The 15,215-nt window shown below is 37.9% G+C and overlaps 2 protein-coding genes across 2 annotated transcripts in view; both read left to right on the forward strand.

The window, feature by feature from the left end:
- Positions 1 to 15,215, forward strand: part of LOC107768863 (putative pre-mRNA-splicing factor ATP-dependent RNA helicase DEAH9) — a 206,965-nt gene that overhangs the window by 73,390 nt on the left and 118,360 nt on the right. The window lies entirely within an intron of this gene.
- On the forward strand, positions 5,232 to 7,755 carry LOC107788341 (uncharacterized). Its single transcript, XM_016610018.1, has 3 exons — positions 5,232 to 6,216; positions 6,302 to 7,047; positions 7,612 to 7,755. Exons 1-3 carry the CDS (start codon positions 5,232 to 5,234, stop codon positions 7,753 to 7,755), a joined length of 1,875 nt encoding a protein of 624 aa, XP_016465504.1.

Here is a 15,215-nt window from a genome sequence, read left to right on the forward strand (position 1 = left end):
ACAATTTCAACTCCCAATACCCGGTAGGAATAAGTCACAAGCTTCTAAGAATTTATCCTCAATGTCTCTATACATGAGAGTCTAAAGAAAATAAGGAAAATAATATAATAAGGATAGAAGGGGACTCCGGAGTCTGCAGACGCTGGCAGATATACCTCGAAGTCTCCGCGTGCAGCTAATTCACTGATGCCTGGTCTGATAGGAAGTACTTGGATCTACACAAAAAGATGTGCTGAAGCGTAGTATGAGTATACCACAGTGGTACCCAGTAAGTGCCAAGCCTAATCTCGGTAGAGTAGTGACGAGGTCAAGTCAGGCCCTACTGGAATAATAAAAGACAGGGTGAAAAGTTTAACAATATAATTATAATAAAATGACAATGGGAATGAGTCAAGTAAGTAGTATGTCACTATTTAACTTTATAGAATAAGGACAAATAATACTTCGCGGAAAGAAAACAGAAATTTACAATTTTAAAGAAATCACCAAAATAACCAAAGTCAAATGTAGCCATAAAGAAATATCAACAAGGGCACTCCCGAGGTACCACTTCGTAGACCCAAATGATCAATAAATTCACAATATCTTATTTTCTTATATCATCGCGAGAGCCTTCACATTTAATTTAAAAAAAAATTATTTTTCCCGAAATAGCATCCCGCGTTTTAGCCACCCTTATCACACCGCATGACTTCTAGTAGTTCCCCTACTAGCCACGCATATCAAGACACCCTTATCTCACCGTATGCGTTTCAACACCCAGACCTTATACCTCAACGACAATATTTTCCACAGTAAGGAGCTCACGGCTAAATCACAATGTGTGATGACCCGATATGTCATTTTTAATTTTAACCTTCATTTATGTATTCCGAAACCTCAAATAGCTCCATTCATCCTTCTTTGATTTACATGCACAATCCGTATCTTTTTGCGAAAACTTTTATGTGAAAAACCAAAGAAAATGTGAAATTTTGCCTTTAAAACTCATTTGAGTTGACTTCGACTAATGTTTTGAGCAAACGGATCCGGATCAATATTTTAACAATTTCGGTGGGTCCGTATCGTAATTTGGGACTTGGGTGTATGCCCGAAATAAAATTTGGAAGTCCCTAACTTGAATTATCGCCATTTGACGGAAACTAGAAATTTAAAGGTTTAAAGAATTCTTAAATTTGGCCATAATTGGATTTTTGTTGATACCGGATCCCGATTTGGATTCCGATAGTTCGATCAGTTTCGTATCAATATTTATGACTTATGTACAAAATTTAAAGTTATTCCGAGGTACGTAGGCACGTTTTCCGTTAATTTTTGAAAATAAAATAAAATAAAATAAAAAGTTTGATTTTATAAAGCTTGAATTTCTAAAGTTTGACCGAATTTTGACTTTTGAGCAAACAACTTTGGAATGAAATTTTGATAATGTCAATAGGTTCGTATGGTGATTTTGGACTTAGGAGTGTGTCCGGATATTTATTTGGAAGTCCGTAATTGATTTGGCTTGAAATGCCGAAAGTTGGAAAATGAAAGATTTTAGAAAGTTTGACCGGGAGTTGACTTTATTGATATCGGGGTCAAAATTCAATTCTGAAAATTTGAAAAGCTCCATTATGTCATTTATGACTTGCATGCAAAATTTGAAGTCATTCCGGATTGATTTGATACGTTTCGGCACAAAATATAGAATTTAAAAAATTTCATAAACTCATATGTTCGATTCGAGGTGCAATTCGTTGTTTCAGTATTGTTTGATGTTATTGGAAGCCTCTACTAAGTCCATAATATGTTTTGAGACTTGTTGGTATGTTTGGACGGGGTCCCGAGTGTCTCAGGTGAGTTTCAGAGTGGTTTCGGACCATTTCTAGGCCTTTTTAACTACTGGTTTTTTGCTACAGCAGTGTGCATCGCAGAAATTTCTGAGGGCTGACTTTGGAAGCTTATATCTTGTAATCTATAAGGAAATGGAGATGATCCAAAAATGAAAGTTGTAGACCTTTATATGTTGTTTTCATAAATTTAAACCGTTTCGCAGTTGGAGTTGGGTACAAAAGGTTATGCGTGATACACTACAGGCTATCTGGGAAGAGTTTTTGGAAGAGTTTGGTGTTTTGAGCATAAGCATGTAATGATCCAAAGATCCATTTTTCATTATAGAGATCGAAATTCGATTTTGAGACTTTCGAGAGTTTGATAATGAATTATAGGAATGATCTTGAATATTTGATCTAATTTCATCAAGTCGCGATTGGGTTTTTAGCTCGAAATATGAGTTAATTGTTTAACGAGCGAAATTGGTATCGCATTGAGCAAATGAGCTCCGAATTGAGTTTTTATTGAACGACTGGGTTCATATTATTATTTGTGACTCATAGGAACAAGAATCGTTGAATTCCGAGTTCGTATGATGGAGTTAGAGCCTTTTAGTGCAATAATAAATTGCTGGTGCAAGCAGGTTCTGGTGCAGACCTTTATTAACGGAAAATGGACTTTTAGTAACAAAAATAAACTTTTATGACGAAAAATGAGTTTTTATTGAGCAGTTTTATTTTTAGCCCATTTCAACATTTTTGGAGCTAGGGAACTCGGATTTGGGCGATGTTTGAGAGGATTTTCACCAAATGGATTGGGGTAAGTGTTTCCTACTCGGTTTTCATTATATTTCATGATTCCATGATTATTTTCATCTTTTATTAGTGAATCAATTGGAATAAAATGAGATTTTTGAAAAATCTTTCAAAAACAAAAAGTTAAGATTTGGAGGTTGATTTGTTATCGAAATTTGGTAAATTTGGTATAGTTGAATTCGTATCGGAATGGGTGTTCGAATTTCGTAAAAATTCTGTCGGGTTCCGAGAGGCGGGCCCCGTATTGACTTTTTAATGCGAAATTTTAAGTTGACATTTTATTATACGGAATTGTTTCCGATGAATTTTAGTGAAGTTATACATTCAATTTGGATAGATTTGAGTTGTCCGGAGGTCAATTCAAGCAAGAAGGATATTTTGGAATATCAGCATAACTTCAAAAAGGTAAATATCTTGCCTAACCTTGAGTGGGGGAAATTACCCCTTAGACATTGAGTCTTATGTGGAAATTGTGTAATTGAAAACCATGTACACGAGGTGATGAGTACGTACTTGGTTTATATGTGCAAATTATATCGGTTAAAATTCGTAGATACCTTTATGAATTAAATTAAAAATTATTGGCACTTACTAAATCTTTTATTTGTCATCCCTCATTTCTTGTTTGCCGATGTTGTTTTTATATGATAATTTGGTGTGATTGTCACTTTGAGTTTTATGTGAAATACCGTGATTAGTTGGGTTGATATTTCTTGAAATTAATTTCATTATAGATTTTTCATCTGCAAATAATTAATTAAATAAGCTTAAAAAGAGGCGTTAATATATTTATCAAAAATTTGAATTAAGGAAGAATAGGTAAAGACCCCCCTAAACTTGATACTTTTTAATGAGCGTACACCTTAACTATACGTGATTTTAATTAACCCCCTACGCTTACTTTTTCGGATGTTATTATCCCCCTAACCTAGTAAACCTTTCTATCGTAAATACACGCACTGTATACATATAAATGCTTGATGATGTGGCTGTACACGTTGGAATAATTCGGGTATCCAATTAGAATACCCGACCCGCTTTTAAAATTAATCCCTCAAATTTAACCCATTCTTTTTACCATCAGTTCATTTGGTCGATAACATAGAAAAACTAGGGTTTCTCACCACTTCACTCCCATCAATGACAGAGACGATTGTGAGTGCTTGAGCTTGATTTTGTGAGTCGATAGGGTTCTTCGTTGAGGTGCTGCTAAAAACTACTGTGGAGGAGCTAAAAGCTACTGGGTTTCTTTGATTCACGCCAAACTTTCTACTGTTTTCACTCCGCATTTGAAGTTATGTGTGCCTCTTTCTGTTAGGGTTAAATCAGGGCTTTTATTTTGATTGTGATTTTTGCATGCATGCCGATTAGGGTTAAATTAGGTCTTTTATGTTGCTTGTTAATTTTTTACTGTTTATTTGTAATCTTCTGTATATGTATGTCTTGAGAGTTGTTTTTTACTTTTTTTTATTACTGTGTAGGGTCCCATGGATACTAAGTATTTGAATTTAAGATGGAAAATTGGTGGGATATTGGTGAGTGAGGTAGGACCTCTATATGTTGGGGGTAGGGTTGAACATGTGACTAATGTCGACTCTGACCACTTGTCAATACCAGAGTTATCTGATTATGCTAAGGATTTTTGGATTACAAAGTTAGAAAAAACTTATATTATGAGTGCTAAGGGTGACGATTTGGTTGAATTAACAAAAGATAGGGATTTAATGGACCTTGCTATGTTATTAAACAATGGGGACACAATAAGCATTTTTGTCTCTTCTGACTCACAATTTGAGGAAGTGGGTGCTATAGAGGGTAGCCAAATAAGCCACGCGGTTGAGCCTTTTAATGTATCTTCCAGCACACAACAAGACAATAGGGAATCTTTTGTTCCCTATGGTCCTCCTTTAAATACTACTGCAAAAAATCCAGATCTAGGGTTACCTACACCTTTGAATACCACTCAAGAAGAGGATTAACCCATAGATTGGACTTCCTCTTCAGAGGAAGAAGAATTTGTTGTTGCTGATGATGTAGAGGACACTGCTACTGATTCTCAACAGGTAGAACCTGCTGGAGAAGAAGAAGAAATAGCATCTGGTGATGAATCTGAGAGGTCATTTGATTATGGAAGTGATGTCCATGAAGAGATGAGGGTTGTTAAAGAAGATCTAAAGAAATATAGACAAGACAATAGGGAATCTTTTGTTCCCTGTGGTCCTTCTTTAAATACTATGGCTGCAAATCCAGATCTAGGGTTACCTACTCCTTTGAATTCCACTCAAGAAGAGGATTCACCCATATATTGAACTTCCTCTTCAGAGGAAGAAGAATCTACTGTTGTTGATGATGTAGAGGACACTGCTGCTGATTCTCAATACGTAGAACTTGCTGGAGAAGAAGAAGAAATAGCATATGTTGATGAATCTGAGAGGTCATTTGATTTGGAAGTGATGTCCATGAAGAACTGAGGGTTGTTAAAGAAGATCTGAAGAAATATAGACAAAAGAATAGGAGAAAACTTAGGAAGGAAAAACCTGATGGATTTTTAGGTGAAGTTGGAGTTGATGAAGGTTATGAGAACATAGATCAACCCAAAAATATATGAGAGACAAATTAGGAGGTGATGATGAGCCTTACTATGATAGTTCAGATCCAGATAGCTTTGAATCTGAATCAGATCTGGAAGGGGAGGGTGATCCTGTATCTGATGATGATGTAGATGGGGAAGATAATATGGGACAGTTAAGGGGAAGGAAAAAAACAAATAGAGTGGTGTATGATCCTTCTACCAAAATTGTTACTTGGCAACTGGGGATGGTATTTGAGAATGTGAAGGAATTTAGAGAAGCAGTTACCAAGTATGCTATAAAGAAAGGTATCCAGCTAGTTAAGGATCCCAATGAGCCATATAGGGTCAGAGTTAAATTCAAAACTGGTTGTCCTTGGTTGTTGTTTGCTAGCAAGGAAGGTAGGAGTACAAACTTCACAATCAAGACTTATAATCCAAGACACAAATGTCATAAAACCACTTACAACTATCTGTGTAATTCAAAATATGTGGCAAAGCAGTTCAAAGATAGAATTACCTCACAACCTAGAATTAAAGGTTGGAAAATTCAGGATATGGTGAGAAAAAAGCTTGGTTTATATGTTGGTAAGACTGTTTGTTTGAAGGCCAAAAAACTTGTGTTGAAAGAAATTATGGGGGATCATGTTGCTGAGTTTGGTAGGATTCTAGACTATAGGGATATGCTACTCAAAACAAATCATGGTAGCACATGTGCAGTAAAATTGACAGACACAGATGATGGGCAGAAGCAGCTTTCCAGTTTCTACATTTGTTTTGCAGCTATGAAGCAGGGGTTTATGGAGGGTTGTAGGAGATGTATAGGGTTAGATGGATATTTTTTAAAGGGCGTTTGTAAAGGGCAACTGTTGGCAGCAGTAGCAAAGGATGAGAATAACCAAATGTTCCCAATAGCTTGGGCTGTTGTAGGCACTGAAAAAAAGCAAACATGGAGTTGGTTCCTCAAGTTATTGCAAACTGATTTGAACTTGGGAGATGGCAGGGAACTCACCATGATAAGTGACATGAAAAAGGTATATAATGTTGTTTAAATACTACTGTTTTTCTGGTTTAAAATACTACTGTTTCTCTGTTTGTATGCAAGGTCTATGTTCAGCTGTTGAAGAGATTTTACCTGAGCGTGAGCACAGAATGTGTTCTAGACACATTCTGGCAAACTGGGCAATAAAATGGAGAGGGATTGAAAGAAGAAAAAGATTCTGGAGTGTTGTTAGATCAATATTTGAGTCTGAAATGAAAATAAAGCTAGATGATCTTGATAAATTGGGTCATAACATTTATGAAGACCTAGTTAAATACAACAAAGCAAGATGGTGCAAAGCATTCTTCCAAACATTCTCCAAATGTGACAGTGTTGACAATAACATGTGTGAAAGCTTCAATGCTTGGATATTGGGCCCTAGACACAAGACAATCATATCAATGCTAGAGGAAATAAGGGTCAAAGTTATGAGTAGGATAGCAAAGATGAGAGATTTTGCCGAAACTTGGCAGGATGGTGTATCTCCAATGACCATGATGGTGTTTAATACTAATGTTGAGAGGTCAATGAGGGTTGACTTCATGTTTAATGGAGATACAGGCTTTGAACTCAAAGATGGTCCATGCAAGTTCATTGTAGATTTAAGAACAGGCTACTGCAGTTGCATGTCTTGGGAAATGAAAGGCACTCCATGTCCACATGCTATAACAACAATGCACTTCAAGAGACTTGATCCTTCAGAGAATATTATACATTGGTACATGAAAGAGACCTACATGAAGGCATATTCACACTTCATACAACCAGTTCCCAACATGAAAATGTCTCCAGAAAGTAGTAACCCCAAGGTATTACCTCCTCCAGTTCAAAATATGCCTAGAAGGCCAAGAAAAAATAGAAGAAAGGAAGTTGGAGAAATAAAAAGGGCTGAAAAATTATCAAAGAAGGGAATAACTATGACATGCTCCATTTTGCGAAGCAAGTACTCATAACATGAGGAGTTGTCCAACAAGACCAATAACTAATCAAGAGGTACCTTCCTACCTTCTTCCTTTATTACTATCTTCTTAGTTATGTAAGAACTAATTCCTCATTTTCTCATATAATAGACTACTAATTACTCACAATAATCAATAACAAAAACTTCACAAAAGAGAGGCAGAAAGGAATCTGACAATGCATCTAAAAGTAAGGCATCTACAAGTACTGGAGAAAAATTGGGGGGGGGGGGGGAAGAAGCCACTACAAGAGGCCTAGGCTTCAAGGACATGGTGTATTTGTTGCACAGTCTGGTTTTACAAGTATTAATGTAAGTGTATTTATTTTTTTGGTCCTTAGATTTTATTGTCTAACATACTATATGATGTTGTTGTCTAACTTTGAAATGTATCTTTTGGTTTGAATGTTATCAGCATAGTTTGCCTACAGCCAGAAAGGTTTATACTGGCCCTTTAATTGATTCTACCCATGTTACTGGTGATATTGGATATAAGCCTTCTAAAGGTTTGAAATGGAAAGGGAAGGAAGCTGTGACTCAAAGACAACTTCAAGTCTAAGCTACAATGGCTAGAATCAAGACAAGGTCCCAATCCGCTGGAATATAAACAAGATCTAAGGTTATGGGGAAATCTCCCTCCAAGAAGACCACATGAATTTTTTTACTATTTGGATGTAGTATTTGATATACTAGACTTCTTTTTTGTTGAATTCGTGGGGTGACTGTTTTAGTTGAATTCATGGGGTGTCTATTTTTTGTGGATACGGATGGTGGTACGCAACTTTATTTTGTGCACTTATTTGTCATGTGTATGTCTAGCTGTATATGGATAGCATAATTTAACTCTATTTTTTGATGTTAAATTCTGACTTTCTTTGTCAAATTACCAGCTATGTTGACAAAATGTTGTGATTGTGATTGGTTATTTTTGTGGATACTGATGGTTGTTTTTATATAAATTGTGATTGGCATCAATTCCATATGTTGACAAAATGTTGACATAGTAGTGTCGAACAATATATCATATTGCTTCACTTCTATTACATACTACCAGATAACCATTATATGTACATGAGCAAAATCAGATTCCAAAGTAAACTGAAAAATAATAGACTCTTTAGCATTCTTTCCCTCTTCTATAGTTTGATAGTCTTCTTCAACAACCCAGAAATAACAATGTTTGCTTGCTCCGAAAATGGAGGTTCATACCACTGAAAAAATAGACAAGAATTTGTCTTCGAATAAAGACTACATCCAAAGAATTGTCGTCCAGGATTTGCAGTAGTCCATAAAAATTTTAAAGGAGCTGGCTTGCCATATCTACAAAAATCATTCATCTTCTTTCTTCCAAGTAAAAAAATGGTTGTTATTTGGGCAAAAAATAAGAGCCAAAATCTGGGGGGGGGGAATGGAATTTGGATGGACAAAGAATATGAGAACAAAACAAATGCTGAAGAATTAGAAAGAAGATAATAAATAAGGGAGAGAATGGGGTTGTTACCGTTGGGATCTTCATTTTTGGGGGAAAATACACTTATTACCATTAGGGATGGTTCTAGGATTGGGAAAGGGAAATATTCAACTAATGTGGCAAAACATATACTCCCCCAAGCGCTCTCAGCCATTTGAACCAATTTTTTACTGCCATGTGGTAGGTTAGGTGGGGGTAATAACATCCGAAAAAGTAAGCATGGGGGGGATTAAAATCATGTATAGTTAAGGTGTACGCTCATTAAAAAGTGTCAAGTTCAGGGGGGTCTTTACCTATTCTGCCTTGAATTAAAGAAGGTGTTGTCCTATGCTGAGTTACTTTTCTATCTCTGTTGTTGTTTTTAAGGTTTTATATACGTTGTGTGGAGCCTTGGGCTATTTGCTTTGAAATTAATTGATTTTTGTTGTATCTTTGGAGTTGTTTGTGGCAGGTGGGCAAATTGTGATATGAATTGTTGTATTGTGTTGTCGTTTAAACACTTTTCTTGATATTATTTATGCTTCCTACCTTGCTTGTTAATAATATACACGTGCTTGGTAAGGAAGAGTGTAAATCATGAAGGGTGATGACGTGCCATTTGAGAGTGTAAAGCACGAAGGGTAATGATGTTCCATTTGAGAGTGTAAAGCACGAAGGGTGATGCCGTGCCATTTCAGTTATATTATCATGTGAGGAAAAGTATAAAGCCCGAAGGGCGATGTCGTTCCATTCTTAATATGCACGATATATAATGCTGTGCCATTTCATTTATATTATCATGTGAGGATGATAGTAAAAGCACGAAGGGTGATGCCGTGCCATTATTTTTACATTATCATATGTTCATGGCACGAAGGGTGTTTCTATAACGACCCGATCGGTCGTTTTGAGCATTTGCACTTTGCTCGGTAGTTTAAAGGCATGAGTAGCTCCGTATGATGTATTTTGACTTGTGTGAATCGTTGATTTTGATTTTCAGGTTATTCGGGACTGGTTTGGAAGAATGATTCTCAACTAGGGAGCTTTAAATTTGAAAGAGTTGACCAAGTTTGACTTTTTAGCATTTGACCTTGGATTGGAATTTTGATAGTTCCGTTAGCTTTGTTTGGTGATTTTGGACTTAGGAGCGCGTCTGGATTGCGATTTGGAGGTCCGTGGTTGATTTTGGCTTGAAATGGCAAAAGTTGGAATTTTGGAAAGTTTGATCGAGATTGGATTTTTTGATATCGGGGTCGTATTCCGATTCTGAAAGTTGGAGCAGGTCCGTAATGTCGAATGTGACTTGTGTGCAAATTTTGAGGTCAATCGGACGTAATTTGATAGGTTTCGGCATCGGTTGTGGAAGTTAAAGTTTCAAAGTTCATTGAATTCGAATTGAGTTGTGATTCATCGTTCTGATGTTGTTATGTATGTTTTGAGACTTCAAGTAGGTTCATGTTATATTACGGGACTTGTTGGTATATTTGGACAAGGTCCCGAGGGGCTCGGGCGTGTTTCAGATTGATTTCGGATCATTTTTCTTCATTTTGGTACTGCTGTGTTCTGTTGTTTTTCTGGTGTCTTAGTTCTCCATCGCATTCGTATGGCAAGTGTCACGAACACGTAGTGTATTTTGATGGCAGCAGCAAATTGTTCTTTACGATCACGAAGTATGTTCCGCATTCGCGTAGAGTTGGGGAAAGTCCTCTTCGCGTTTGCATATGGAGGATCGCGTTCGCGAAGTGTTGAGGTTGGTATCCGGGAATTTGAGCATTCTTCTCTGCGATCGCGTAAGGTTAGTCGCGTTCACGAAGCTTTGGCATCAGTATTCATCACGTTCGCATGGGGTGAATCGCGAACGCGTAGAGTCTTTTGTGGCTGTGAGAGTTTTATTCATCGCGAACGCGATGGTTTTCCCGCGTTCGCGAAAGAGGACGTCTGGGTAGTGTATATAGTACTCTATTTCGAAGGTTTCAGACATTTTTACATTTTGGGAGCTATGAAGCTCGGTTAAGGTGATTCTTGAAGCAATTTTCACCATATGAATTGGGGTAAGTGTTCTCTACTCGGTTTTGGTAATATTTCATGAATCTATCTTCGTTTTTGGTAATGGGATTGTGAATTTTAAAGAGGAAATTGGGGGTTTTGGCCTAAAGTTTTATAATATGAATTTTTGTGTTTTGAATATCAAATTGGGGTCGGATTTGAGTGAAAATTGTATGGTTGGACTCGTAATTGAATGGGTTGTTGAATTTTGTAAATTTTATCAAGTTCCGACGTGCGGGCCCGGGTTGGGATTTTGGCCGATTTTGGGCTTTTGATTCAAGATTTGATCTTTTTCGATCGGGATTGGTTCCTTTAGCATTGTTTGATGTATTTGAGTTATTTTTGGTTAGTTTCGAGCTGTTTGGAGGTCAGAACGCGCGTGATGGCATCTTTGGAGCATCGCTTGGCTTGCTCGGCATTGGTATTGGCTTGTTCAAGATAAGTAACTCTTGTAATATTAGTGCTGAGGGTATGAAACCCCAAAACACGTGTTATGTGATCGGTATTGAGGTGACGCCCATGCTACGTGACTGGCGTGTGGGCGTGCACCATGTGAATTGAGACTCTGTTATTTCTATGTCACTGTATAGTGGCCCTACTTTATTTATATCTGTGTTTTCACCATGTGATAAAGTAGTTAAGCTGTCAATCATGCTAGATATCCTGTTTGGGCATTATGCCGATATTGTTTGGACCCATAGTGGTCGTTTCTTACTATCATCTCACTGATTTCACTGATATTTCGTACTCAGTCATATTCATGCATTCATATCGTATCTTAGTCTCAGTTATTTATTGATACACCATATCATTATTGTCGGGCTAGTTTCATGACATTGTGAGCCCGTGAGAGAGACTGGAGAGATTGATGACTGTTGAGGCCAAGGGCCTGAGTGAGAGTGATATTTTGGGATCGGGCTGCACGCCATAACATGTTATATTTATTACATTTTATGGGATCGGGCTGCAGGCCGCAACGATATATTGATTACTTTCTGTGGATCAGATTGCACGCCACAATGAGCTTTATGGCTACTTATATGATTGGGTCATGCTGTACGCTGCAGCGATATAGCGCTTGGGCTGAAAGGAGCCATTCCGGAGTCTGCACACCCCCAGTGAGCGTAGTCGACTATAAACAAGGATCGGGCTGTACGCCGCAGTAGGTATTGTACATTGCTAAGTGATTGAGTGTGCTGCGCATAGTGAGAGAGAATGCGAGGCAGTGAGATTGAGCACTCTGAGAGCGTGAGTACATGAGATCATCATCTGGATGCATTGCATTTGACATGTGTACTTGAGATACATGCATAGAGGTGAATTTCCTTCTGCCACCCAGTTTGGGGACATTTATGATTTTACTTGTATCTTGACATGTAGGCATAGAGAAGTACCTTCCTCATGCTATCTAAAAATGAAATATCTTACTATTTGTTGAAAGGAGTTTTTGGGAAAAATCACAGTTTTCAAACTTACTCGTATATTGGCTTTTCGGTAAAAGATTTGGATTTTCACTGAGATACTTGAAAAGAAATGCCTTTTTTTTCTGGAACTGTGAATGAACTCAGCCTTTTATTTCTGAGATTCTTCTTTGTTATCATACTATGCTGTTATGAACTGTTGTGGAATATTGGTGTTGGACCCGACCTTTCTGTTAGCTCGTCACTACTTTCAACCTAAGGTTAGGTTTGTTACTTATTGAGTACATGGGGTCGGTTGTACTCATACTACACTTCTGCACCTTGCGTGCAGATGTTGGCTGCTGATGTTGCTGTGTTCGATAGGAGCTGGATTGAAGATGTACATGTGTCCCGGCTGTAGCTGCCTCTTATTCGTGGTAACTTTAGATCTATAAAACTCTATTTATGTACTATTCAAACAGACTATGTATTTATTTTATTTTCGCATTGTAAACTCTATTCTTATATGCTCATGATTTGTACTACCAGTTCTTGGGGAATGTATAAGATTCAAATAATTTCTTTACTTAAATTTCTTTAATAATTGTTATTGGAATTAGATATCTGATAATTGTCTAACTTAGCGGGTTGGGTTAGGTGCCATCACGACTAGTCGAATTTTGGGTTGTGACAGGTGGTATCAGAGCTGTAGGTTCATAGGTTCTACAAGTCATGAGCACGTGTCTAGTAGAGTCTTGCGGATCAGTATGATGAAGTCCATACCTATTTTCGAGTGGCTACAAGACATTTAGGATATACTTCCCATCTTTCTTTCCTTATCGCGTGGCATTGATTCAGCTTGTAGCGTAACTCTTTGAATTACTTCCACATATTCGTATACGAACATGAGCGCTCAGTATCAGTTGTGCATCGCCGGCTTATAATTCTATGAACGAGGTTCGAGATGTGTATTATGTGTTTTGGTGATAGGCCAGTTTGGAGGACTTGAGGCCATGGTTAGACCGCAACTTGAGCTCGGTAGCTTCAGTGGTAACTTGTACATTTGGACTCATATGTCTGGTAATGTCCCTACGAGAGGAATTTATGGCTCGATGAGCGGTGAAATAACTATGTGGTGACTATGATGTGACTGCGAGATGTGTTCGGATCGTTCGAATGTGACGAGAAGAGTTTACTTGAGAGGTAGCAAGGACTATGGGGTATTTGATTTCTGTCTTGATTTGGCATATGGTTTCGAGTTATGGTTATGTTGAGGGATCTCTCATGTTGTTTAGTTGTGGAATGAATTGATTCTCCTGTCTTGTTGATGAGTTCAGAATCAAGAAGATTAAGTGATTTCGTAGTAGTCGTGACTGTGGAAGGGTATAGAGAGATGCCAGTTTAAGGCAGAGCAGGTAGGTTATCTCCTACGAAGTGTCCTGAGGTTGTGTGGTTCTTATGATGTTTGGTAGAGAGTTCTCTTTTACCAGTGAATGATATATGTTGTAATTTAAGTTTGGATCTCCTGTGGAAGTTGGCTTAACCATCACGAGGATGAACGCGAGATATGCAGATGATTTGAAGTATTAGATGGTTTGTGTTGCAGGAACGGATGAAGGATTTAATGGAATATCACTGTGGTATCATGGTAGTAATGGGGTATGGTTATTGTAAGTATTCAGATGTTTTATTCCATAGCTTTGAGCCAAGTGGTGGAGTCTGCTATCGACAAGTTGATTGCACGATTATATGTTGTATTATTTTTGGTTTGAGGTATACTGGTGAATCAGTTATGACTTGCAGAAGTCGAGGTCGAGGATGACTCGGGTAAGGGAATTTTTGGATAAGGGTTGTATTACACTCTATGGGTATATGGGCATTATGGAATAATTGAGTGGTTATTCGCAAAGGATGTAGTGTACATAGAGTAGGAATTTGGTTGGTTGCTTAGGAGTGTGGGTTACTCTTTACTCCCTTAGGTGTTGGTGTGCTAATGGGGCACAGGTCGTTCGGTCTGTTTGGTCAGTTTAATTGAGATTTGAGTAGAGTGGATGACTCTCGAGAATGGTTCTAATGGATTCAAGATTTATAAGTAGCAATTTAGAATTCTCAAGATGTGTATATGGCTAGAAACTGAGAGTTACATTGGATGGTGTCGAGACTTGCGGTAATTCTATATGACTATGGATTCTACATTTTAATATAAGAAAAAGGGAAAAGGAACAATTTAAAATTCACATAAGGTCTTTCGGAGTGGATGTCTCGGTTATGGTGCTTTAGGGTGCTTAAGAGAGAAGTCAACAGCTTATGGGCCTTAGGGCATTGTGGTTCTATACTAGGGTCTCTTGTGTGGTGAATTTTGTTTAAGGGTCGTGGTGTTCCAGCAAGGAGAAATATCAGTTTGAAGGTAATTTGGAAAGGACTGGGAGAAATAGGATAGCGTGGTAGTAGTTTGGATCAGCACAGTAACAGATATAATAGGGTCTTTGGGTACTTATGATGTGGCTAGTCTCCATAAGTGTTTCGTGGCATGCTCTTGGGTTTTGACGACCTGCGTGGCTGGGTTGAGTTAGAGAGATTCGGTTCTGATAGCGTGGTTGTGTGCAAATGGGTTTCGAAGAGTTCTCAATGGTTTTTACCATGGCTCGAGGGGTATATTCCTTACCGGTATGAGGAATATGTGCGTATTGGAATTTTCTCTGGGATGAGATCAAATGTAAGGTTTCCGACTGACCGGGTATGTATTCTACTTGTGACTCAGAGTTAATTATGAGATTCTTGTACTCTTCACAAGATGGAATGGTATACACGGTGTGTTGTGTGGGATTGAGATTTGCATGTGCAAGGTCATAGTTCAGTTTTGAAGGGAAGGACATAAATTCATAGGCAACATGGACGGTTTCAGATGACTGGGTAAATGATATTACTAATCGGTATGGCCTGATGAGAGTATACATTTCAGAAGTGGCAATGTGTTTTGATTTATGGAAACTTCATTGGTATTGCGGCACTCTCCTAGTTGATCGACTGCTGATATTCAAATTTTGCTAGGTGGCACGGAAGAATTTTAGAAGTATTCCTTGTGGGATGATCGTGTATGAGAGATGTGTTAGACATTCTGGT

Source organism: Nicotiana tabacum, chromosome 14 (assembly GCF_000715075.1).
Source record: "Nicotiana tabacum cultivar K326 chromosome 14, ASM71507v2, whole genome shotgun sequence".
In the NCBI taxonomy this organism is placed as follows: Eukaryota; Viridiplantae; Streptophyta; class Magnoliopsida; order Solanales; family Solanaceae; genus Nicotiana; species Nicotiana tabacum.

What these genes read in the sequence shown, in the direction of transcription:
- LOC107788341 (XM_016610018.1), top strand. Translation starts at nt 5,232, where the DNA reads ATGAGAGACAAATTAGGAGGTGATGATGAGCCTTACTATGATAGTTCA. An exon ending in CAGGGAACTCACCATGATAA is followed by an intron (nt 6,217 to 6,301) that starts GTGACATGAAAA and finishes TTTGTATGCAAG; the next exon opens with GTCTATGTTCAGCTGTTGAA. An exon ending in CAGAAAGTAGTAACCCCAAG is followed by an intron (nt 7,048 to 7,611) that starts GTATTACCTCCT and finishes GAATGTTATCAG; the next exon opens with CATAGTTTGCCTACAGCCAG.